This window comes from Hyaena hyaena, unplaced genomic scaffold (genome assembly GCF_003009895.1).
Source record: "Hyaena hyaena isolate Hyena2069 unplaced genomic scaffold, ASM300989v1 scaffold_0, whole genome shotgun sequence".
In the NCBI taxonomy this organism is placed as follows: Eukaryota; Metazoa; Chordata; class Mammalia; order Carnivora; family Hyaenidae; genus Hyaena; species Hyaena hyaena.
In genome coordinates, this window is record NW_024080632.1 from 4,930,047 (window position 1) to 4,956,438 (window position 26,392).

General features: G+C 48.5%; 1 protein-coding gene and 1 long non-coding RNA gene across 4 annotated transcripts in view; one reads left to right on the top strand and one right to left on the bottom strand.

Annotated features, from left to right (window-relative positions):
* The window catches only part of HVCN1 (hydrogen voltage gated channel 1), a 36,219-nt gene extending 27,718 nt beyond the window's left edge, over positions 1 to 8,501 (bottom strand). Inside the window, exons 1-3 of one of the 3 annotated variants that reach the window (XM_039229175.1) lie at positions 8,481 to 8,501; positions 7,019 to 7,098; positions 1,941 to 1,980 (exon numbers count right to left, since the gene is read on the bottom strand). In XM_039229175.1, coding sequence (XP_039085106.1) covers positions 1,941 to 1,961 — 21 coding nt within the window. In that variant the 5' untranslated portion in view covers positions 1,962 to 1,980; positions 7,019 to 7,098; positions 8,481 to 8,501. Of the gene's footprint in view, positions 1 to 1,940; positions 1,981 to 7,018; positions 7,099 to 7,128; positions 7,351 to 7,541; positions 7,600 to 8,480 lie in introns of those variants that run through there. The other 2 variants (XM_039229018.1, XM_039229102.1) reach the window with 2 other exon arrangements.
* LOC120229928 lies at positions 5,623 to 12,258 on the top strand. The gene is made up of 4 exons (XR_005527885.1): positions 5,623 to 5,747; positions 6,616 to 6,741; positions 8,590 to 8,725; positions 11,614 to 12,258. It is a non-coding gene; the product is annotated as an uncharacterized LOC120229928 (long non-coding RNA).
* The last annotated feature ends 14,134 nt before the right edge of the window (positions 12,259 to 26,392 follow it).

The following is a 26,392-nucleotide window of genomic DNA, read 5'->3' on the forward strand; positions in this document are numbered from 1 at the left end:
CTTCTGGCTGCTGCACACGGTCTTCCTCCTCAGGCCTGGTGTCAGGTCCGGGAGGCCTCGGATCTGAAGATCGGGAGGTCTCAGTGGCCTGTGAGGGGCCCACACTAACCATGGCTTCTCCTTTACCACTCACCCCATATGCACCTTCACACATTCAGTGTTGTGACTTGACAAGGGTCGCTCAGCTAGAGAGGAAGCCACCGGCGGGCAGAGACCAATGTCTTCAGCTTGGCTGCTACGGCCTGATAGCTATGGTTGGTGCCAGGACATGGCTGGTGTTGATACACATTTGTTAGGTGAATGGGTGAATGAATGAATGAGGGAAGGAATCCTCCTCAGGGAGCCCATGTAGCCCCTGTGCTCCCCACTCCCTGCTCCCTTCCTGCTGGGGGTGAGCCCTTCCTCAGGCTCCTCCCTCTGGAGACCTATCCTGTCTTCGGGCAAGACTGTGTTTGAAAGACAGACGGGGCACAACCACTAGTCAGTAATTAGGACACGGCGGCCAGACGGCATGGGTTTGAACCTCGTGCCAGCTCTGTGACCCTGGGCAAATTGCTAAACCTTGCTGGGCTTCAATTTCCCTATCTGCAAGATGGGGGAAAGAATTAATGGTACTTAATTAATGCATAGGGCTATTGTGAGGATTAAAAAACCAAATACACAGAAAGCCCTTTGCACATGCCCAGCACGGACTGAGCACCTCATAGGTGGTGCTCGTGTGATTACCACAACTTTTGCCACCCTGCTTCACTAACTCAACGATGAACATTTTCTCCAGGTTTTTCCTCAGATTTCAACATTTCTGAAATCAGAGTTGGTGGCATCCTAGCCCTGGACATTTCCCCCACTACACTGTCAACAGCCCTAAAATCTGAAAACCTTACAATTAAAGGGGTCATCAATTTAATGAAATATAGGACGGTCGTCATTGTCATCTCATGGCCCTGCTTCCTGGACCCTGCCCTCATCACCCTGCTGCACCCTGAGCTTCGAACACTGCCCTGATGGCTCTACCTGGCCAGGCCCCCAGAACCTCCTAGTGAACAGGTGAAATGGAAGCCAACATTTCCTTTCTACCTGATCTTCACCGTTCACAACCGATGTCCCTTCAAACCCAACAAACCTGCATCCAGATATCAAGGACAGAGTTTAATAGCTCTGCTTGGGATGGTCTCATGACACAGGAAGCAAGGCATTCTCTTCGGAGACAAGCCACGGCGAAATTCTACTTGAGCCACTGCCTACCTGTGTGATCTTGTGCAAGTGCCTTTATGTGTAAAATGGTAACATGGGCAGTAGGGAAAAGGCCTTTATAGGCTCACTATCAGCCTAGCATTTTGAAACCACGGTTCTCCTCAACTCCTCCCAACAAGGGTAATTTTATCTCCCTTTTCCAGAAAAGGACACAGAGACTCAGGGAGGTGAAGGTCTTAGCCTAATAACACATGGTTATTAAAATGCAGAGGTAGGGGGCGCCTGGGTGGTTCAGTCAGTTACGCGTCTGACTTCTGATCAGGTCATGATCTCACAGTTTGTGAGTCTGAGCCCTGCATCGGGCTCTGCGCTGACAGTGTGGATCCTGCTTGGGATTCTCTCTCTTCCTCTCTCTCCCTCTCCCTCTCCCTCTCTCTCTGGCCCTCCCCTGCTTGTGCACACATGTGTGCATGCTCTCTATCTCTCTCTCTCTCTCTCTCTCAAAAATAAGCAAACATTCCAAAAAAATGCAGAGGTGGTGTTTGAGTGGTCTAATTCAGATTATTAGGCCATCTAAAGGTTTGTGAATTCCTGCTAGAGTTTTCACCTTTGTGACTAAACACTTTGGTATAGCAGAAACACCCCCAAGCAGGTGTTTTCCTTTTATCCTGTTTGAAACACCAAGCAGAACTGTCTTCAAGGCCAGGAAGTCCTTTAATGCTGCTGGTCCACCAGAATTAATTTACCTTTTCATCCCGGGTGGCCATTTTCCTGTCCTCTCTGGATCTGGAAAACAAGAAAACATTTGTCTGGATCTGACATTCTGCTATCGTTTCTCTTAGTATGTGCTTTTGCAACACTTTGTTACAAATTATTTTTAACTTGCTTACGTTAACAGCCGCTGAAAATAGCATAAAGCTCAAAGTGTTTGTGGAAGGATGCACATCCTTGGTATATACCCAAAGGAATTGAAAACAGGCACTCAAATACATGTACACAAATGCTCATTGCCAAAAGGTGGAAATAACCCACGTATTCATTAAGGGATGAATGAATAAATCAATTGTATCTATACAATGGAATGTTATCCAGGCATAAAAAGAAATGAAGTACTGATCGATGCTACAACATGAGTGATTTACACTAAATCATAGAAGTCAGACACAAAACATCACATATTACCTGATTCCAATGATATGTAAATATACCCAGAATATATAAATCCAGAGACAGAAAGCAGATTGCTGTCTGGCTGCCACAGAGGAGGGTGATGGGGGGCAGGGAGCGACTGTTTAGGGTACAGGGTTTCTTTTTGATTTGATGAAAATGTTCTGGAGCTGGAAAGAGGGGACAGTTGCATGATATTAGGAATGCACTAAATGCCATGGGATTCTTACCTAACGTTCACCAAATTGTAAAATGGTTAATTTCATGTTATGTGACTTTCACTCTAGTTTAAACTAAAAAAAAACCCCAAAACACAAACATACATTACAGAGCTGGGGATGCTCTGGAAAGCATCAAATTATCTCTATGTACACCAATGAGGGTCTGGTTAAGTCAGTGAAGGTACATCTGAGCAGTGGCCAATGCTAGTGTTATTAAATCTTCGTATGTAGACAAGGAAAGAGGTGAATAATATAGTAAGATAAAAAAAAATTCAGGGGAGCCTGGCTGGCTCAGTTGGTTGAGCATTCAACTCTTAACCTCAGCTTGGGTCATGATCTCATGGTTTGTGGGATTGAGCCCTTAATGGGCACTCTGCCAGATTCTCTCTCTCCCTCTCTCTGCCTCTTCCCTACTCTCACATGCACAAAAGCTCTCAAAATAAATGTATTTTAAAAATTCATATTACAGCATAGTGTATACAGTATGACTCCATCTACATGAAAAGTTACATATGCATTTTTATTTTTTATTTGAGAGAGAGAGAGAGCGAGAGCAAATGAAGGGCAGGAGCAGAGAGAAAGGGAGAGAGAATCCCAAGCAGGCTCTGTACTATGAGCGAAGAGCCCGATGCAGGCCTTGATCTGACAAACTGTGAGATCATGGCCTAAGCTGAAATCAAGAGTCGGACACTTAACTGTGCCACCCAGGTGACCCTACACATGTATTTTAAAAAATAGGTCTGTAAGGATATAGCCAAACTCTTCACAGTGGTTATGGCTGGACAAAAAGGGAGTGTGGGAATTTTCTTTCTCTTGACTTCTAGAAGTTCTGAACTTTTAAAATGAGTTTGTACTACTTCTTAAAATTTATTTCTGGGCTCCTGGGTGGCTCACTCAGTTAACCGTCTGTCTTCGGCTCAGGTTATGATCTCATGGTTTGTGAGTTCGAGCCCTACATGGGGCTCTCTGCTGTCAGCACAGAGCCTGCTTCAGATCCTGTCTTCCTCTCTCTCTGCCCCTCCCCCCACTCATGTGCACTCTCTCTCAAAAATAAACATTAAAAATTTTATTTTTAATGTAGGTGACATATGCAGATACTTAAAAAGTAAAATAGGGGCTCCCAAGCTCTCTCTGCCTCTCCCTTGCTCACCCTCTCTCTCAAAATAAACTTCAAAATGTGAAATAACATAAAAAAAATACATGACAAGTACGCCTCCTTTCTGGCCATTCTTCTAAGAAGCAGCCGCTCTTACCAGTCTCCTATGTGGCCTCCAGTGGTGTTCGATGCCTTCACAAGCACAGCTATATTTACTTTTTCTCTTTTTTCAAAACTTAAACAAATGTGAGCCCACACATACTGCTATGAATCTCACTTATTTCCGTTTAGGCGTTTAGGGTGTGGCAGGCTCAGTGATGAGCCGCCCCCTGAACCTGTGGATATGTCCCTTTACGTGGCAAAAGACACTTTGCAGATGTGATTACATTAAGGATTCCGATGTAATCAGGAGGGTCTTTGTGAACAGAGTGGAGCAGGAGAATTAGACACAGAAGGATATTTGAGTACTGACCCAGAAGCTGGAGCCAGAGATTTGAAGATGTTATGCTACTGGCTTTGAAGATGGAGGGAAGGAATTGTAATCCAAGGAATGTAGATAGTCCCTAAAAGTTGGAAGGAGGGGCTCCTGGGTGGCTCAGTCGGTTAAGCGTCCGACTTTGGCTCAGGTCATGATCTCACGGTTCATGAGTTCGAGCCCCGTGTCAGACTCTGGGCTGACAGCTCAGAGCCTGGAGCCTGCTTCGGATTCCGTGTCTCCTCCTCCCTCTGCCCTTCCCCTGCGCATGCTCTGATTGCCTCTCAAAAATAAACAAACATTTAAAACACATTAAAGGTTGGAAAGAAACAGATTCTCCTTTAGAGCCTCTAAAAGGAATGCAGCCCTGCCAATGCCTTGATTTGGGCCCAATGAGACTGATTTTGGAACTCTGATGCCCAGCACTGTAAGCTAATAAATCTGTGTTGTCTTAAGGCATCAAATGTGTGATTTGTTATAGCAGCCATAGGAAACTAACACAGTATTTCAGATTGTTCTATATCAGTGTGTGCTAGATCAAGTGCACTCTCTGGAATGAAAGCCCAAGACTTTCCTGTAGAAAATGTATGTAGTCCCACTCGTGATCAGCGTTTAGATTATTTCCCCATCTTTTCCTGCCCCAATGTTCCAATGAATAACTCTGCACACTGTGTGCTTTTATAATTTGAGGGGAAGAAATGATCATTTTGGAAAAAAAAAATTCACATAGACTTAAAAAAAAAAAAAAAAGAAGAAAGTTCTTTCTCTCCTCAGAACCATGCTGAGGGCTTAAGGGACTCCAGAGAGTTTCTTGCTAGCCTTCAGCTCAGTGTGTTCCTGTTCTGGCCCCTGGGGGCACCCCCCCGCCCCGGCCTGTTCTCATGAGATGGGCTGAAGTGGAACCATTAGCCCAAGCAAAGATGAAGGGAACAATTAAGGTGCCTGGAGATTTCCTTCCTTCACAAGACAGGAAATAGAACCAGCACAAATATAGAAAAAACCCCAGCTTCACTAATTCAAGCAACAGAAAATTTAATCCTACCATGAACTGCCCATTACACTAGACAAAAGTGATAAAACTCAATGCTTGTGGGGCTGGAGGGAAACTTGCACACATTGCCAGGCATAGTTTTTCCTCAATAGCCATTTGCAGAGAAGCGGCAAGTGCTTTCAAAATGATCATACTCTTGACTTGAACACATCAGTTTGGGAACTATTATCTCAAAGAAATTATATGATAGCAAAAAACATGTACAGTGTGGACAAGTGAAGCTGGATATGACAGCTAGAACCTGGAAAGACCCCGCAAGGCCCACCCTCAGGAAAAGCTGAGGAACACAATGGGCTGACAGACGGCGTGTCAATTCTGAGGTGTGATGTCAAAACACAGAAAGAATTCTGTTACGTAACGAAAGGAGAACCCTGATGGGTGCACACACTTGGTTGCAATTGTACAAGAGAACTGGAACATTTACCGTGTGCCTGGCACTGTGCTGACTTCTGGGGAATCCGAAGCCAAGAAGATCAAGGCCAGGCCCTGACAGACTGATACTTTAGCTGGATGGACAAAGAAAGAACCAGGGAAACACATAAGGTAACATCACCCAAAGCTAAGTGTGGGAAGAAGGCCAAACAGCAATGCAAGAAGAGACCAGGCCAGTGTGGCTCCCGCAGGTGGAGAAGTGGGGGAAGAGTTGGGTAGGAGACTTGTATAGCAGTCCCAGAGTCGCAGAGAAGTTAAGTAACAAGAAGATGGCTGGGAAGAGCATTCCCTGGAGAAGGAAGACCATGTGCACAGGCCCTAAAAGGGCAAAAAAACACAAAACACAAAAAGCTTTCACCAAGTCCAAGGAAGAAAGAGGAGGTCAGTGTGGCGGCAGGAAGGGGGCGGTGGGCAAGAAGCAAGGGTCTAATCTTGTAGAGGGCGTGGTAAACAACGCTGAACATTTCAGGGTCAAGGGTGGTGGAAGGGAGGCCGAGAGGAGGCAGAATACACGGGGATGCAGAGGAATGGCCGGATTCAGAATAGGCCGAGAAGTAGAACTTGCTGCTGGCTTACATGCTGGACATGAGATGAAGAGCAAGAATTTGGTTTTGGGGCTACAATACTCTAGACTTCCTCCTTCTTACTAAACCAGAAATAGGGAGGGCTTGGGGACTGCGGAGCAATTCTGGAATTGTGCAAGCCTCAGCCCAAAGATTTTCAAAACCTTGTCCCTACACTCCCCGAGGTACTCAGAGGGTAAGAAGTTGCCGCTGCCCGATTTGGTCTTATTCAAGCTTCCAGCTGGTGGCGGGGCTTTCTGGAAACACTGCAGGTCTCAGGTCGCCCTAACTGACCTTAGGTTAAAGGTGTCCAGGACAGAGGGGTGGGGTGGGGCTGGACGGGGACACGGCTCGGTAGCAAACTTGGGCAAGGCGCATGGCTAAGCTTTTATACCAATCATCTCGCTTACTCTCAGCAACCCTGTGAGGGAAGTACCAGGCTCAACCCCACGGGACAGACGAGGGAACCCGGGCATGGAGAGGTGAAGTCCCGAGGCCAAGCCTGCAAGGACCCCTGCACTCAGCGGGGGTGCTGGGTAAAGGTCTGTAAGTTCCTGGGGGTGGGGGGAGGGCGGCTGTACCTCTGTGTCCTGGGCTTTAACGTGTCCTCAGCCCTCTCTTCTTGCTCCTCAGCCCACCCTGCCCCAAGAGGTGAGTGCTTCAAGTGTTTGCAGGTGAAGGCTTTGCTGCCCCCTCATCAGAGCCTCCCCCCTGGGCCCCCAGTACTGCGGTTACCGCCCCTTCTTGGCCTGCAGCCTCCCTAGCGGGGCAGGGAGAGGCTAGGATGATCAATAAAAGGATTCAGGGGTGCACACAGACCTGGGTGGGAGTTCTGCCTCGGCCTCCTTCGGCTGGGTGACCCAAGGCAAGTGGCTTGGCCCGAGTTTCGGTTTCTTCGCCTGCGAGAGGGAGACAAGGATGGTACTTACCTCACCTGTTGCCGCGCTCCGCGTGGGATGAACGAAGGCACCTGTCCCCACGTTCAGCGCGCCACACAAACGGGCAGCTCTTATCAACGCTCCCGTTTTCAAGGGGAGGTGACTGAGGCCAAGAGGGGCTTCCCTCGCAGGCCCTGCGGCATACTGTTTCCTGCCTTTCCCCTCCTCTGGACTCTAGGACCCTCCGGACGGGGTGCGCGGGGTCCCCCGGGGATAACCGTCCGCCCGCCTCGGCCGGCGCTGCTGAACGCTGGAACCTGGGGCATCTGGGGGCGGGGTCCCAGTGCTGGCGGGGGAGCGGCGACGCGGGCCAGGGTCCGCGCTCCCCGAGGGCTCTGGCTGGGAGGCCTTGGCGTAGGGGCCGCGCCCTCCACCCCACCCGGTCCCAGCGCCGCAGCACTTACCGCGCCCCTCCCGCCCGCGGCCACCGCAGCGACTGGAGCTCGGGCCCGCCCGGCCGCCCCGCCCGCCCCTTCCGCCCCGCCCCCTCCGGCCCGCCCCCTAGCCCCGCCCCCTACCCCCGCCCGCGTCTCGGTCCCCCTGGCCCTGGACCCGGGGGTCTCCGGCTCGCCCCGCCCCCCACCCGGCGCGCTCCCGGGCGCGGCCCCGAGCCTGGCCTGGGCCTCCCGCGGCCCCGCGGATGGACAAAGGTCCGCCCGTGGAAGCCAAGCGCGAGTCACGAGAACCCTGTCCCAGGCGAGCCTGAGGGAAGGGGTGGGAGGAGGGAACCGCTTCCTTCCTCCTGCGGGATGCGGTGGGGGCGGAAACACTCCCCTCCCCGCCGCACACCCTCGGGGAAGCGGGGCCTGACTTCTGGCGGCGCCCCCGCCCTCATTACCTCGGGGTGGCTCTGGGTGGCTTTGCCGGTCCCCTGCGCTGCATCTGCCACGTAGGGGTGGGAGACTGGGCAGAATGTCCTCAGGGTCTGGCCAACCCTGAGGCTGTCAGGACACCCCTGAATGGGGGCCTGTGTCTGGCAGTGGAGCGGGGGTCCTTGCTGGGGGCTGGTATTGGCAAGGAGGACAGAGCTACAGGCCGAGCCCCCTTGCCAGGCTGACTCGAACCCACCTTCCCGGAGCTCCCGTGTCCCCCCCCGGGTTCCTCCAGCACGCCGCTCACACTTCATTCCGGGGCTGTGCTGGCATCAGTTTCTGGGAGCTTCCGTCTTCCTAAAAAGACCATTTGTCCCAAACTCCTCTGGGCAGAGGCACTCTCCTGCGCACCTCCCTGCTTCTGGTTTAATTGGGGTGGGAGGAGTCTCAATCCTGGGCGTCCTGGGAGCTTCCCTGTGACAGGTCACCACAAACCCAGTGGTTTAAAACAACACGAGTCCCGAATCTTACAGCTGTGGAGGTCGGTAGTCGAAATGGTCTTAATAGGGTTACAGTTGCGGTGGTGGGAGGGCTGTGTTCCTTCTGGAGGCTCCAGTGGGGAACTTCTTGTCTTTTCCAGCTGGTGGCTTCATTGTGACCTGTGCTTTCATCATCCCATCTCCTCTAGAGCTGGCCTTCCTCCCTTCAAAGAAGACCCCCTTGATTACACTGGGCCCATCAGCAACACCCTTGACTTAATCACACCCTTTCCCCAGGTATTCACAGGTCTTGGGGCTTAGAATGGGGACATCTCTGGGGGCCTGTAGTCTCCAGGGGTGTTGTTTCCATTGGCTTCCATTGAGTCTGCTCTTCCCAATCCTGCCCCCAACCTCTTCCTGGGCAGTAGGCTTTCTTAAAAACATCTCAGTTCAATCTGACTTCTCAGTCACATTTTGTTATTACAACATTCTTATTCTGATCCCTAAGCCACAGTCTGGTCCATTTTAAACTTCAACTTTTTTTTTTTAATTTTTAAATGCTTATTTATTTTTTGAGAGACAGAGACAGAGCATGGGTGGGGGAGGGGCAGACAGGGAGACACAGAATCCAAAGCAGGCTCCAGGCTCTGAGCTGTCAGCACAGAGCCCGACACAGAGCTTGAACTCATTAACTGTGAGATCATGATCTGAGTTGAAGTCAGCTGCTTAACTAACTGAGCCACCTGGACACCCCTCAACCTTCTATTTTATTAAAAATGTCCCTCCCCCCCACCAATGCCAGCTGGACAGAGTGGAGAGGATATGTGCACTGAACGGGCCCCTGCATTCACTCCCTCATGGTCTGGGAAGGGAAGAGGTGGAGAGAACAGGTAACAGGTATCTCCCCACCTAAACCCCTCCACCCCGCCACCTGGAAGCTGTGATCCTCCTTCCATGGGTTTTAACAATTGGTCCTGCCTATAGTTACAACTTAGTGCAAACAGGTGGTGGCCTCAACAGGCCCTAGGAAGGCAAGGCTCAACCTTGGCCCAGGCCTGATCTTCTGGCTGACCCCTGCTGGAGGCATCTCTCATTATCCCTCCCTCCCGGTGATGCCTCCCTGCCCAGCTCTGCAGCAGGCCCCAGGGAGGCCAGCAGTCACCAGCCTCACCTATGCTCTGGGGACTGGGACCACCAGCAGGGACTTATTTCCACACCTTTTAGGGATCAGGATCCTGAGAGAGCAGGTCAGCAAGTCTGGAGAATTTAGTAATGTTCTCAGGATTTCTGTGCACAGAAATACCTCTACTACTCAGGCTTCTCAGCTGGACAAGAAAAGAGCTCAACTTTGTTACATCTTTATCCCCAGCTCCGAGTTTGGCACGTAGTAGGTGCTTTACATTTCTGTTGCATGAATTAATAAGTGAATACTGAGCATAATAAGATAAGGGCACCCACCATCAGGGTTTCTATTCAACATTGTACCAAGACTCTAGCTAAGGCAGTGAGACCAGAGAGGAGATGAGAAGGACAAAGATTGAAAAGAGAAAACCTTTGGGGCGCCTGGGTGGCTTAGTCGGTTAAGCGTCCAAGTTTCACTTAGGTCATGATCTCGCGGTTCGTGGGTTCGAGCCCCGCGTCAGGCTCTGTGCTGACTGCCAGCTCAGAGCCTGGAGCCTGTTTCTGAGTCTGTGACTCCCTCTCTCTCTGACCCTCCCCTGCTCACGCTGTCTCTCTCTCTCTCCTAGAAATATAAAAAAAAAAAGAAAAGAAAAAGAAAAAGAGAAAACCTTTGATCTGTAATCTATGTGATTGTCTACCTAGAAAATCCAAGAGACTCAACCGAGTAGCATTGGATGCCCACCGTGTGGTAGGCAGGCTCTTTTTTGACGCTTAATATAAGATGAAGGAACAGCTCTGTCCTAAGAGAGCTCCCATTTGAGTTGGGGAGGCGAGAGTGGGGCACATTCCTCTATGCTCCAGAGTCTAAGAGGCCAGTAGTCTAGGATGGGGAAAAATTACTTCATTTTCAATAACCTCTAACTGAAATTGAGCCATTTCCTTCCATGGTGAATGTAGGTAGCAAATCATCCTTGTATTGGCAGTACCCACGACTTCGTCATAGATCGAGGTCACAGAAGTCTTCAAATCACAAGATAGTTACTGCAGACACCTTCAAATATAACTCACCCTTCACCACTACTGCAAAATTACCGAAGTAACTAAACCAGCTGTTAGTTCTCATAGTTTAAATATGTTAGCAAATAACTTCATTTACTTATCACATTTTAAAAAATAATTCAATAACTGCATTTCAAGATAATGGGTTTTTGGTAATGGAATGCATTCTATATCATGGATTTAAAGACATTACCCTGAGGGGAGGACTCATGACACAAAAGAGACTAGCAGCTCCAGCTTTAGAGGAAGGACTTGGCTTGGGCAAGGCTAACACAGTTCTCTTGCACAAGGGAGCCCCTGCCCCAACCTTCACATCTCTTCCCAAGCAGTAAGCCCGACTTGCTCAAGTATGTGTCTGTCACGGTTCCAGGAGCTTTCTGTGTGCCCGCCTTTTGATGTTCATGGACGTTCTAAGGAAGGTCAAAACGCCCCCTGCTCTGGGTCTGCTTGTGCCCCAGGCTGGCTGGCACTGGGCCAGGGCATTGGCCAGTTCTGGCTTTACTCTGGTGGGAAGAGAGAGGGCTGCCTCGGCTGGTTTTGGTTCCTCCTGGCCAGTGTCTTCAGCTGCTGCCGTTGATCACTTCCCTTCCTAGGGCAAAACCCAGAACTTAGGAGAACGCAAAACACAGAAAGGAGGAGAGAGGAGTCCATGAGACCTCAGCAGGGGCCCTGTTTGGATTTCCCAGAGCTACGTCTGTGTCTGGGTCTCGAGGCTGCCTTGCCACCAGATAGGACTCATCTATAGCAGTGACGGCCAAACAAGGCTTGCATTCCTATGCATGATCACATAGCTACATTAAAAGGTTATGGCCAGGGGTCCCTGGGTGCCTCAGAGGGTGAGTGTCCAACTCTTGATTTTGGCTCAGGTCATGATCTCAGGGTTCTTGAGACTGCACACTGTGTCAGGCTCTGGGCTGACAGCATGGAGCCTGCTTGGAATTCTCTCTCTGTCTCTGTCTCTCTCTCTCTCCCACAAAAAAACAATGCTTTTTTTTTTTTTAAAGGTCATGGCTAACTCTGACCCCCTTCTCTGATACTTGGTTCAAGCTTCTGCATCATACACAGTTCAGAATCATCTGGAAGTAGAAAGAACATAGAAGTTGGCATCGAAGAGACCTGGGTTTAAATTCTCCCTCCATCCCTTCCCTTGATAGCTGGGTGATCTTTCAATTAATTAAGGAAATAAGCTTCTGAGGGCCAACTATGTGCCAGGCACTGAGAACACAGAGAACAAGACAGACAGGTCCCGCCTCCTTTTGTGGAACTTTCTCTCCATAGGGATGCACACAAAGACCTGATGATGGTTATGAAAGAAATGACCAGGGAGTTATGACAGAGAGTTATAGTGGTGGGGGTAGAGTTGAGGTCCCACCAAGGTAGGATGGTTGGGGAAGGCCTCTCTGTGGCATTTAAATTAATACTGAAAACTGAGGTAGAGCCAATCATGAAGGGAGGGGAAAGGCTTCTTAGCAGTAGGAACAGTATGTGCAAAGGGCCTGAGGTGGGAAAGAGCTTGGCCTGTTGAGAAACCAAAAGGAGACCAGAATTATCCAAACATGGGAGGAGGGGAAGAGAGTAGGTCAGAGAGGGAAGCAGAGGCCAACAGGAAGTACTGGAGTTCATATGAAGTGCAAGAAGCCATGGGAACTTTAAGCAGGGGAGGGACATAGTTTGATTTTAAAAAAATTATTGTGGTAAAATACACATAACATAAACTTTACCACTTTAACCATTACAGAGTTTACAATCAGTGGCATTCGGTACATTCACAATGACGTAAAGCCTTTAGCACTGCTCAGTTCCAGAATTTTCCATTATCTTAAAAGGAAACCCTGTACCCATTAAGTAGTTGGTCTCCATTCCCAACTCCTCTCCAGCCCAAAGCACCTGCTTTCCATCTCTATGGATTTGCCTATTCTGGACATTTCTTTTTTTTATTTTAATTTTTTAACATTTATTTATTTTTGAGAGACAGACAGAGCATGAGTAGGGGAGGGGTCAGAGACAGAGGAAGTCCGAATCCAAAGCAGGCTCCAGGCTCTGAGCTGTCAGCACAGAGCCCAATGCGGGGCTCAAACTCACAAACTGTGAGGTCATGACCTAGGCCGAAGTCGGACACTTAACCGACTAAGCCACCCAGGTGCCCCTGGACATTTCTATATATGGAGTCATACCATATGTGGCCTTTCATGACTGGCTTCTCTCACTCGGTGTGTTTTTGAGGCTCCTTCATGTTGAAGCGTGGATCAGTACTTCATTCCCTTATGGCTGAACATCCCATCGAGTGGCTGTAGCCATACAGTTATTTGATTCTTTCATCCATTGATAGAATTTGCTTTTACTGCAGTTAACTCTGGTTGGGTAGGGATGGATCTTAGGGAAGGCAGGCGTGGGAGTGCAGGCCAGAGAAGGGCATGGATTCCAGAGGTAGAGCAGATACGAGAACAGTGTGTGGCCTGGATGTGGGGGGGGTGGGGGTGGGGGGAGGACGCGCTTGAGTACCCTGCGGTGCCCTCACCGAGATGGAAAACCCTGGGAAGGGACACCCCAGCTGTCTGTGATAATGTTTGGTTTGGATTGTCGAAGTGGAGGCGTCATGTGGGCAGTAGGATTTGAGTCTGGAACTCGGCGGAGTGTGTTGGGGTGTGATGTTGTGACAGAAGAAACAGACATTTCGGTCTTCATCCGTGGCTCCGGGCCAGAGCTCCTGAAACCCTTGTAATTTCCTAAGTGATAAGAGCACAGGGAGCGTCTTAGCATCTTTGGGAGCCCCTAAGGATGGGGGGCTGGTGGCCAGGGGTTAGAACATTCAGTCCCACCCCCACCTGTTCCCCAGGGAGGGGAGAGGGGCTGGAGGCTGCGTTAGTCACCGGTAGCCAGTGACAGAATCAACAGGGGCTGCATGATGGAGACTCTGTTAAAAACTAAGGGGAAGAGGCCAGAGAGCTTCCTGGTTGGTGAACACGTGGAGGTGCTGGGAAGGCGGCGTCCCTGGAAGGGGCGTGGAAGCTCTCCATGCCACCTCCCCAATACCTTGCCCTAGGCATCCCTTCCATCTGACTGTTTGTGAGTTGTGTCTTTCTAGAATAAATCCTAAATTATAAGTAAACTGTTTTCCTGAGCTCTGTGGACCATCCTGGCAAATTATCAAATCTGAGGAGGGGTCATGGGAACCTCTGATTTGTAAGAGAGACACAGGTGACAACCTATGCGATTGGTGTCTGCAGTGGTGGGGGTGGGGGTGGGGTCTTGCGGGACTGAGCACTTAACCTGTGAGGTCTGCGCTAACTCCAGGCAGTTAGTGTCCAACTCCTGGGGGTAGAGCACCCACGCATCTGTTGGAACAAAAGTATGGAATGTAGAGAAACACACTGAGGTTTTCTTTGAGAAGATCATCAGCTCATAGCTGAAAACCCTGGACCAGGCGGAGACCCTTCTCCTTCCTCAGGTGTAGACAAAGGGTCCAGCTGAGCTAGAGGGCTCTGCCCTTCCTGCAGAGGGACTACAAAGAGGTCTGTCTTTAAGCAGAGGTAAAAGGGAAAGCCATCAGTGTGTGGGTCCCAGAGGCCAGGAAGCCAGCAGTGTGAGCGTGTCAGAAGCCGAGGGACGTGGAGAAGAGACACAGGAACCCCTCACGGAACAATGGCTGCTCATGAAGGGGAGCCTAGAGACGGGATGACAGACGGAGGGCTGGCAGCCCACACAGCCCCCAGCCTAGATGGCACCTGGAACATAAGATCGTCAGACTAGGGTGTGCTGAGCATCCAGTCCCCACTTCGTGGAGAAGACAGAGACTGAAAGTTAAGTGCAAGGCCACACAGCAGGTAAGGGGCAGAGCTGGAATGGGAGGCTTCTCCATACAGGGTTCTCAGTGGGCTCCTTCCTCGCCTGCGGCAGGAGCAGTGGGTGCTAATGTTTGGGGGGTGAGTTCGACAGTTCTCTGGAATCTTTCCTGCCTACTGACGGGGGTGAAGTGGACAGAGGACCCTGGAAGTATTTTCTGACTCTCGTGTTGATGAGCAGAACCTCAAACTAAAGGATTGAGCAGCACTGCCTTGTTCCACCTGCTGGTTACTCATGGAAACTACTCAACAATGTGGTGTAGCCTGCCAGCTGGGGAAGGTTCGACCAGATGGGTCCCACATCGGCCCAGAAGCAGACCTGGGATAGACTCCCCGCAACTTCTCTGCACTCGGGAGATTAGTCTAAACTCACCTTTGCGAGTCCATCCTCCTTGCCATTATGTTTCCGGAAAGGGCGTGTGATGCCATGCTCTGACCACTGAGACCCGGGGGGTTGTCTGCTGGGGCCTCTGCGAAGTGTCCTCTTCCCAGGAGTGGCCTTCCTCTCGCCTTCCTAGTCGCAGCCTGAGGGCAGGGCCAGGGGTGGAAAGCTCCTGGGCCCTGAAGCAGCTGCAGCCGAGCCCCCCACCCATTCACCCTGAGCAGCCATGTACAGACCCTGTTTTTGAGAAGTGACTCTTGTTTGGGTCAGGGTCTTTATGTCTCACTTCCAAGAGCATCCAGACCCCGTCCAAACTTGGGCATTTGCTGCTTAGTGGCCATTTCACTTTCTCTTGGTAACAGCATCCTCTTTCTGTTTGGGGAACGGATGTACCCCTGTTGGGTCAGGTCCAGTGGAAGTGTTCACCCAGGTGTCCCTACTTTCTAGCTGAGAGGTGGGCACGTGACCCAGACAGAGGCAGTGGGAGAGACACAGGGAGACAGCAGACAGCTGGCATCTGCTCACATCAGGGTGGGTTGTGCGGCTGCTGGTGCCTGTCCGTGCCCCCCTGGGTGCCGACCGCCCCTGCCACCCTGTGGGTGCCGGGCATAGGAAGCTGGTGAGCTAGCCTCAGCTGGTTTCCATCGTCTGCATCCAAGGAACCCCGGCCAGAGCTGAGAGAGACAGACAGAAGATGGAGTCCCTGCCATGAAGGTGCACGGCCTTAGCGCAGGAGGCAGACCGTGAACCAGCCACTCGGATGTGAGGCAGAAGGAAGTGGACAGTAATAACCACAACTGGGAGAAGAGAGCAGCCACGCGCACTGCAGGAGCGCCAACTGCACACGAGGCCCTGTGCTGGGCGCGCCGAGCACGTTCTCCCTCCTTTAGTCTCCACGTCAGCCCCTGGAGGCTGTAATAGAGGCCCCCAAACGACCCGTGGCTTAAACAAGCCACAAGTTACTTCTCATGCCAAAGGCTGGAGGCAGCAATTCCAGGGCAGGTAAGGTGCCTCCGTTCCACAGAGCACTCCCAGGCCCTTCGTCCTGGTCAAAGACGCCAGCATCTGCGTTCCAGGCAGCAGGACCCAGCAAGAGACCATAGAGGCTCGCCAGCCATCTCTTCAGAGCAGCCTCTGACACTGCTGCCCCCACCCCACGGGCAGCCCTTAGTCCCAGGACACCGAGCTGCAAGGGAACACGGGGAATGTGGCGGTTAGGGCACCGTGCGCCCAGCTAGAAAGTCAATGACGGTTGTGGACGTGCAGAGAGGACTGTGAGAAAATGCCAGGTACTACACGGGTGGGACAGACAACGCTCAGAGAATGAAGTCCCTTGTCCAAGGCCACCCAGCTATGAAGCAGCAGGGCAGGACCTGAGCCCACTCTGTCCACAGTAACATGGAAGACGGCAAGGCCACAGGGCAGCTGGGGGAGGAGGCTTCTTGGGAAAGTGAGATTTAAGCTGGGTTTCCTGGGTTAGGAAAAGGCAGAAGACAGACACCTTAGGAGCTGAGGTCTAGAGGCATGAGAACTATCTGGAAGAAAACTTCCCTTCCTGGGGTAGCCCCTTACAAATGCTCTCTGGCCACAGCCCGATCATCTCCAGCAATAGGGGGCTCATGCCTGTGAGAGCTCACTGCGTGTAGGGATATTTCTCATCAGAGCTCTCCTCTGGAGTGTGGTGGTCATCTTCACTTCTTCCCTGCTTGGCATCTGTGTTTCAGTCCAGGTGGTTCCAGAGTGGCTGACCCAACCAGGCCACTGGGGCTCCCCAGGAGCCTCCAGCCGGGACTCTGACAGTTCCTCTGTTGGGACTGCCATTTGCAAGGACGGGGGAGCCTGGATCCGGGGGGCATCATGTGGAGAAGGCCTGCCTGGGGGTTAGGCCGACACAGAAAGAGCAGAGGCATCTGGTGGCTAAGTGGAGCCCACACCCTGCTGTGCTCGGAGCTCCTCGCATGTGTGAGTTCCTGCACCTGTGAGTCCCCCGCACACGAGAGGTCCCCGCACAGTGAGTCCCCTGCACGTGTGAGTCCCCACGAGCCAATAAATTCCCTCTTTGCTGCAGCCAGTTTGATTGGTGTTCCTGTCACTCCCATCAGAAGACTGCCTACGAAAAGAAGCAGGGATGGCAGGCCTTTGTTTTGTTTTGTTCACTTATTTATTCTGAGAGAAAGAGAAAGGGAGGGGGAGAGAAAGAGAAAGAGAGAGAGAGAATCCCAAGTAGGCTCTGCACTGTTAGCGCAAAGCTCAACACAGGGCTCGATCTCATGAACAATGAGCTCATGGCCTAAGCCGAAATCGAGTCAGATGCGTAACTGACTGAGCCCCCCAGGCGCCCCCAGGCCTCTTTTTCTCACCACCTGGGCAGGGGGTCGGGGAATATCTGTGTGTTTCATTATAGTAGGGCCTGGTGCAATGTGAATGCCCAGTGTGGTCCGTGAACCCAGTGTCTGCATCGTTCTGATACTGAACTCCATAAAACCACATAGTCCTGGGCCCCAACTTCCCAGTCAGAGTCTCTGGAGGCGAGGCCGGAGCCCTATATTTCTGTCAGCTCTGCAGAGGGTTCCACTGGCACCCAGTCTGAGAACCAGTGACCTGGGATCCAGCCCAGACCCTGCCGCCATCTTGGGTGTTCAAAGTCTCTCCAGGTTTTCATAACGACCAAACGGAGCCCTTCCACTGACGGGCTGTTCCACTTGCACCTGGCCCTGTGTGAGGAGATGCTTAGTGTGCCCGCCCTTACTTACACAGCCACTGAGTGTCTTATTTTAAGGAAAGAAATGGAGGTTCAGAGAGGTTGACTTGCCTCATGTCACTGCTGCTGAATTTGAAACCAGTTCTCTGTCCCCAAATCGCCACCAGTCAACACCATGCTTCACTGCCTGCTGTCTTTAGAATGAAAATAGAACTTCTTTCTCGTTAGGCATGTGGACTTTCCACGTTAGAAAAGGACCTTGGTGGGGCGCCTGGGTGGCTTAGTCGGTTAAGCGTCCGACTTTCGCTTAGGTCATGATCTCGCGGTTCGTGGGTTCGAGCCCCGCGTTGGGCTCTGTGCTGACTGCCAGCTCAGAGCCTGGAGCCTGTTTCAGTCTGTGACTCCCTCTCTCTCTGACCCTCCCCTGCTCACGCTATCTCTCTCTCTCTCCTAGAAATAAATAAAACATTAAAAATAAGTTTAAAAATGGTACAGCCCCTCTGGAAAACAGTGTGGAGGTTCCTCAGGAAACTAACAATAGAACTCCCTTATGACCCAGCAATAGCACTGCTAGGAATTTACCCAAGGGAGACAGAAATGCTGAGGCATAGGAGCACATGTACCCCAATGTTCATAGCAGCACTCTCCACAATAGCTAAAACATGGAAGGAACCTAAGTGTCCATCAACAGATGAATGGATCAAGAAGATGTGGTTTATCTATACCATGGAATACTACATGGCAATGAGAAAAAATGAAATCTGGCCATGTGTAGCAACATGGATGGACCTTGAGGGTGTTATGCTGAGCGAAATAAGTCAGGCAGAGAAGGACAAATATCATATGTTTGCACGTAAAGGAGGATTAGGAGGAACTTGACGGAGGAACAAGCGGGAGAAGAAGGGCGGAAATGGTGGGGGAAAGGGAGAGAGGCAAACCATGAGAGACTCTTGAATGCTGACAAAAACTGAGGACTGATGGATGTGGGGGGGAGGGGAGGATGGGCATGGAGGAGGGCACTTTGGGGATGAGCACTGAGTGTTATGTAGAAACTAATTTGACAATAAACTATTTGTAAAAAAAAAAAAAAAAAAAATTAAAAAAAAAAAAAAAAAAGAACATAGATAATACCAACCCAACCCCAAAACCCCCCCCCGTGAGTCACTCGAAGCCCCCGATTCTGCCTCCGGATGTCGCTGGGGCACATCCTCTGGTCTTCACTGCAGCTACCCTGGGTCGTGTCACCACTGCCTCTTGCTGTAACAGTGTCTCCACTTCCACTCGCCTTCCTCAGACCTGCTCCCCACAGTACTGAGAGCATTTTTACATAATCTCAGCTCTTGGTTAAGAAATGTCACAGACACTCAAATAATTATGCCGAGTACTATAAAAACTATGTCATTACCACCAGGTTAAGGAATAAGGTAATTGTTTTTAAAAATTTTTTTTAAATGTTTTTTATTTATTTCGGGGAGAGAGAGAGAGAGAGAGAGAGACAGCATGAGCAGGCAAGGGTCAGAGAGAGAGGGAGATACAGGACCCGATCAGATCATGACCTGAGCGAAGTTGAACGCTTAACCAACCGAGCCACCCAGGCGCACCAATTGTTTTTTTTTTTAATGTTTATTTATTTTGAGAGAGAGACAGTGTGAGTGGGGGACGGCAGAGAGAGAGGGAGACACAGAATCTGAAGCAGGCTCCAGGCTCCGAGCCAGCAGCACAGAGCCAGACGCAGGGCCCCAGCCCATGAGCTGAGAGATCATAACCTGAGCGGAGGTCAGACACTCAACCGAGCCACCCAGGCGCCCCAAAAGTACTTGTTTTCTTGGATCACAAAGCTTAGGCTTCCCTCTGTTTTGATTAGATCAATCTGGATTATCTTTCACCTCTAAATACACTCTGGCCAGGGGAATACTGTGCGCCAGAGGGTTTGGGCTAGGCTGATCACTGGTGTTTTTTGTTTTGTTTTTTTTTTTAATGTTTACTTTTGAGAGAAAGAGAGACAGAGTGCAAGCGGGGAAGGAAAAAGAGAGAGGGAGACACAGAATCCAAAGCAGGCTCCAGGCTCTGAGCTGTCAGCATAGAGCCTAACGTGGGGCTTGAACTCCCGAACCGTGAGATCATGACCTGAGCCGATGTCAGACGCTTAACTGACTGAGCCCCCCAGGTGCCCCAGGGCTGACTATTGTTAAGCCAAAGTCTCTGTCAAGGAGTTGTGGGTTAATTCCATTCAACTTTTGGCTCTATGGAGACGGTGGGGAGCAAGTTAGAGAGACAACTATTCTGTCTGAAGTGTCCACGACAACCAGCTTGGATTACCTGCATCTAAAAAGTTGGGGGAGTATTTAACTGTAAGCAACAGAGCCTGCCAGGGTAGATCTGAGAGGGAAAGGGATACTCGAGCCCAGGGATACATCCCCTCCTCAGCCTGAAATTCCCATCCACATCACCTTGGGGAGGCCCTGTGTTTTCCTAATCATTTCCAACTTCGCCCTTGTAGAAATAATTCTGAAGCCAAGAAGGGTGACGGGTTTGTTCTGGCACCTCTAGTGTCCACTCAGGACATTTCAGCCATTCAACAATATTTGTCTTTGAAAGAAGGAACTGGGGGTGTGTTGACCTGTAATCAGAAGGCACTTGCTGACAGGTTATTGGGATGGGATGTCTGACACGTGTAGACATGCACACACTCACAAATACAGGCATGTGCTCATAAACTCAAAGAAATGACCTGCAACAACACAGAAGAAATGAAAAGACCAAGAGAGACTTGGCATCAAAATGGCCCTGGTTCCTGGTTCTAACTCAGCAAGTTCTATCCCTTCCTTGCCTACCTGGTCAGTGAGGCCCCGCATCTACCTCCTGTGACCAGTTACTAACCAGGAGCTTAAGGGCCAAGCAAGGACGTCTGTAACACACAGGGTTAGCAAACCAGGCGCCACTGTCTTGCAAACATGCATTTCAAAGGACCAGTGTACTCTCAAACGCTGCTGCTGGCAGGCAGGTGGGCAAGTTAATATATCGAACTTAACAAAAAGCATATAGATCTGCCCTTTGCCCCAGCAATACCTCTTCTGTGGACCCATCCCAAAGATACCGGGCCAGCGACACAGAAAGATGTATGTGCAGTTGCTTACCACAGCACTGCCGTGACAGCGTGCGGCAGGAACTGCCCCAGTGACCACGGGTGGAGACCTGGTTGACTAAACTATGGTACATCCCACCCTGGAGCATCACAAAGCTGGAAAAGGGTGAGAATAACTCAAATACCGCCATGGAATGGTCTCCAAGGGAAACTGTTGAGGAAAAATGCAAGATGTAATGAAGTGTGTGATATCCCCCCATTCTGGAAGGAACAGGGGGCCTAGGAATATACAGACGGATTACTTATATTGGTCATGCACACGAGCACACACACTTAGGATAAACAGAGTGAGGTCAGGACAGGGTGGAGAAGGCAGGGAGAGAAGATGGGCTTCTTTGGATATACCTTGCTCTGTGTACTTGACTTTGGGACCATGTAAATATTTTATCCTTCAGTACAAAAGCAAAATTAAATAAATGTAACTTTAAAAGAATCATCTCAGGTGACTTTAAAACAGCACTTGATGCACCCAGAAGGACTAGAAATGACACTAAGGACAAGAAGAACTGTAGGAAAAAAATTAGTAGTCTTAATGTTAGTAATATTCATACAGTATTATTCTGAAACCATTAGAGGGACCACAGGATGAAGCAAATTATTATGTTACTATTGTTAGGAACGAAGATCTTCACTATTCAGGAGATATAACAGTGTAAAATCAAAGTAAAAATTGTGTGATCCTAAATCTTGACTGGAAATATTAGCAAAAACTAATGACGTATTTTCTCTTTAAAAATATGTATATTCTGGCTTATGAAAGGCCCTAGAAACTAACAGCTCAGTGGCAATGAACATCGACCTTATTACCCAGACTAAATGCCATTTCCCTCTGAAGGGAATCATGGCTCTCTGGAGAGATGGAGACAAGCTCAAGATGCACCTAGAACCTCTTAGAGCGGAAGGCAAAGATACCAACTAGGAGGGTCACGTCAAAAGGACGCGGGGTAAAAAAAGGACACAGGAGATGTGAAGAGGCTCTGACTGGCTAAGGATAGTGACTGTGAACATGAGCAAAATTATTAATTACAATAGATCGAAACATTTAAAATATTCTGAATTCCAAGGGTTCATCACGATATGGAACCAGAGCAAAACAAAAGAACATCCTAACACACCGGTCACCTGTGAGACGATGCTGGGGGACACATTTGTTTTCAAAGTTGGTAAAAGGGAAGAGCCAAGTATTTATCCTGACTTTCCTGCAGATACTGTAATTCAGGTAATCAAGTCACAGGTGAAGGGAAGTTTCTCGCCTTCTTGCCCGAGACATATTCTTTTTTTTTTAATGTTTATTTTTGAGAGAGAAAGAGTGAGCAGGGTAGAGGCAGAGAGAGGGAGACAGAATCCCAAGCAGGCTCCACTGTCGGCACAGAGCCCAACGTGGATTTGAACCGAGAAACTGTGAGATCATGACCTGAGCTGAAATCAAAACCAACTGAACCACCCAGGCGCCCTGGGCGTAGACATATTCTAGGTGACAAATGAAAGCAGCAGGACAAAATCAAAGCACGAACATTGTGTGATCCCTGGGATTTTTGTATCATTATAAACTCGTGGATCTCAGAATTTGAATGCTGACTAGATATTAGGGAGGATAATGGTGTTACAGTTTTAAAAACTGTCTTTCAGAAGCACAAACTGAGGTGTCTATGCATGCAGTGATGAGGAGGGCGTGTTCACAACGACTGGGCTGGGGAGGGAAGGAGATGATAGAAGCTCAGATGTGAGCTGGCGACTGTTACGGCTGAGGTGGCGGCTGCAGGGGGCTTCAGGGCTCTTCTGTCTACTTTTGTACATATCTGACGTCTTTCCAGAGTGAAGAGTTAAAAAAAATAAAAAAAAATCGACCTTCCTTTTGATTCACAATTTGACTTCATGGAATGCATTCAAACATAGCACATGAAGTGAACACGTGCACACCTCAGTACGGTCAACGGTATTTCTTCTAGTGTCATTTATAGTAGCAAACCACCTACCAGCACATCCACAGGCAGCTGGTTAAGCAAAGAAGAGAAAAGCCATGCAAAGGGACACTGTGCAGTTATTAAAAAGCAGAAGGCAGCAACATGCCTAGTACACATGCTATAGGAGGATCTCCAACACCTATTATTAGTAGACTCACGTAAAGCAAGATGTAGAAGTGTGCAAAAAGTTAGTGTGTAAGGAAAAAAGGAGCAACTTATCCTTATAAATGTGCAGAATTAGGGACTCCTTGTCTCTGGGGAGGAAAATGGTGGCTTAGAAGACTTGACAGCGTCTATCCTCGAAAACTTTTCAGTCACATACATGACCATTAGCTACTGCCTAGTGGGAAACCCCTGCACTCCCCTCCCTCCCCCCCGGCCCCAGGTCCCTCAAGGTCCAGCCCTGGCTTGGTTTCAGGGGTGTGGCCCCTGCCTCCTCCTGGCACAATCACAGGGCTGCATGGGGCCCACTGAGCTCATTTCCCTCTTTTGGCAACAATCAGTAGACACTCCTCAACCTGGACTTGAGGAACCAGGGTTGGGAACGTGGCCTGTTACAAGAACAAATGCTTCTAGGTAAATACGGTCAGTTCTGCTGGCATAAAATAGGTCCCTGTATCGGATCATGATAAGGCTCCCCATCCCCCACATTTTTTTATTGTTACTCCTGACTTCACAATTTCCTATTTCCAAAAAAGGAAGAATGTTCTTCTAATAACCTTCTTGAAACATTAGGATCAACGGTTGAGATGAAAGAATGAGTTAATTCTGTAATATGCTAATATGGGGTGTCTACAGTATACAGTTAAGTAACGAAAACAATGTTTCAGTATTGTCTGTGTTAAAAATAAAAAAGATGGAGACACATGCTCATACATGCTGGCATATGCGTGGCACACCCCTGGACAATGCACCAAAACCAGATGAAGGGAAGACTGACTTTAATACTTCTGGTGCCTGAGATATAGCAATCAGAGAAGTCAAGAAGATTCCATGACTGATTCTGTGACAGGGATGGCCCCAAGCAAAGAGAGGGGGGCTGAAGACAGCCCATTGCTGACAGCCAGAAAGGAAACAGGGATCTCAGTCTTTCAACTTCAAGGAACTGATTTCTGCCAACAACCTGAATGAGCTTGAAAGCAAATTCTTCTCCAGATGGTGAAGAAAAGAAGGTGGCTTAGCCAACACCTTGATTTTAGTTTTGTGAGAATCAGAGCTGAGAAACTAGCTGAGACTCACTGTGCTAAGATCCTTGACCCACAGAAACTTTGAGATAAAAATGAAAATTGTTTTCAATTTCTAAATTTGCAGTAACTTATTATGGCAGTAATAGAAAACTATTGTAGGCATAGAGCTATTTTAAGTATTTTTGTGTAAGGCAATACAATGAACCATTGAACCATAAATATTAAATATAAAAGAGACAATATCCAATTATAGGAAATGAAACACAATGTGTTCTTAATGTGCATTCTAAGAATTTGAAAATAAACACAAAAGTAAAGCAACAAACCAATGTATAGTATTTTAGCTATAATCCCTTTGATGTGTATTAGTTGATGAAAATATATCTAATATTTGCTTAATCACTATTTAAATAATATGGTCACAAAGGCTCAAAGCTGATATGAACAGGAGTAAGCAAATTCACTGTGACTTTCATGTAGGAGGTATAAACTCATTTTTTTAGCCAATGTTCCCTGAATTTTCTAGTTCATCACTACTCTGTCTCTTCTTCTTTTTTTCTGAGAGAGACAGAGAGACAGCGTGAGCAGGGGAGGGTCAGAGAGAGAGGAAGATACAGAATATGAAGCAGGCTCCAGACTCTGAGCTAGCTGTCAGCACAGAGCCCGACATTGGGCTGGAACCCACAATTTGTCTGTCATGTCTCTAGCCTCCTATTATGTGACAGTCATTAATTTATAACACAAATTAAAGAATAAAGTACACAAAATACATTTCTTTCCACATAATATATTCACTATATATTTTTGTTATATGTATAATATACAATTTTATTCTGATACCATCAATTAATATTAAAAACTAAAGTACAAAAACGAAAAAAAAAATACTTCTGGTGCCTGTAGTTTTGGAAAATGATTTACATATATTATGCCTCAAAAGTAAATTAATTTAAAAGATTAAAAATGCTAAAAAGATTAATATATAACTGATTTGTTGAGACTGTATAAAATTACAGTTTTCTGGTTAGCTTGGTGTTACTTGCAGAAAGCCTGTAGATCTTTATAGAATGGAATTTTTTAACAGCGCTTTTCACAAACTAATTCTATGTTTGGTTACCAAGTACATGATGGTGATGGGTGGCGGGCGGTGGGAGGGGCGGGAAATGAAGGTTTTTTGTTTTTTTGTTTTCACTTTAACTGTTTCACAGCATTCATTTAATGCTTCCTGGATGTGATGGCAGGAAATAGTCAGAAAATAATAATAATAATAAATAATAATAAAATAATAATGCATCATATTTATTGCACAGCTATTATGGTCTGGGTCTTGGTTCTTTACATGTATTAGCTTTTAATTTTAATCTCACAGCATTCACTAATGTAAATGATGTTATCATCCCTGTTTTATCCAAGGGAAGCACCGAGGCACTGAGAGATTAAATGACTCACCTAAGGAAGGCCACACAACCAGAAGTGGCAGTGAGGACCGCCCCCCCCCCCCCCCCCCCCCCCCATCCCCTGCCAGGCTCTGGGCTGCAGAGCCCGTGCTCCAAACACTGCCCAGCACAGCCCTTGGGAGGAGTGAATGCTGCTGCCCGTGGGGAGTTCCTAGACTGGGAAGCTAGTGCAACCAGCCCAAGGCCACATGTATTCAAACTCCTTACAAAAACGGGTACCTCTCTCTGTTTATGTAGGAAGTCGCTGGAGCAGCTTACTTTGTAGAAAACCTTATATAATACTGAGTTTGTGTTCCTACTTCTTCCTACCAAATGATTCCTTAAAAAAATTTTTTTTAATGTTTATTTTTGAGAGAAAGGAGAGAGAGAAAACGAGTTGGGGAGGGGCAGAGAGAGCCTGATGCGGGGCTCAAAGTCTAAACCATGAGATCATGACCCTGAGCTGAAGTCAGACACTAACCGACTGAGCCAGCCATCCTGGAACCCCCTTAACAAATGATTCCTAGAGGAACAGAAAGCCTAAACTGAATCTTACCCATCTATATTGTTGAGGAACTATTTACAACTCACAAAGTTCCGTTTAGGTGGAAGATGTATGCTTCTACTACTTATTCATCAAAATGAATGCGAACGTGGTCTATAACATAAATACTAGTTATTACCAATGGGATCTCTGTTACTTGGCAAAGAAACCATGAGTGAGAATAATTACTAATAAGAGTGCATAAATACCATTTTAAAACAAGAGACCAAAGAGGGGGAGGGGAGAGAGAGAATTAACAATCCTAGGCCTAAGAATTTATCTTTGTATTTTAGAAGTGCTCTAGAATTAAAGTAGTAATTATGAGAATGTCCACCTTCAAGTCAAATGAAATTTGAGGTAGTACCCAAGCCCACTCACTCATTTTAAACCACCAACTTACACCCTCTAATTATGCAAACTTGATGAAACTGTAAATCCTTTCCTTAGAAAGATTCACATATGCACTCACAGGTAATACAGTGCATACAGTATCAGGGAGCTCACAGACCCACATCCGTTGTCTGGCCTCTGTCAGTCCTGATAATTAATCTCTCCATGACAGCAGCTTCACTTCCGGTGTGG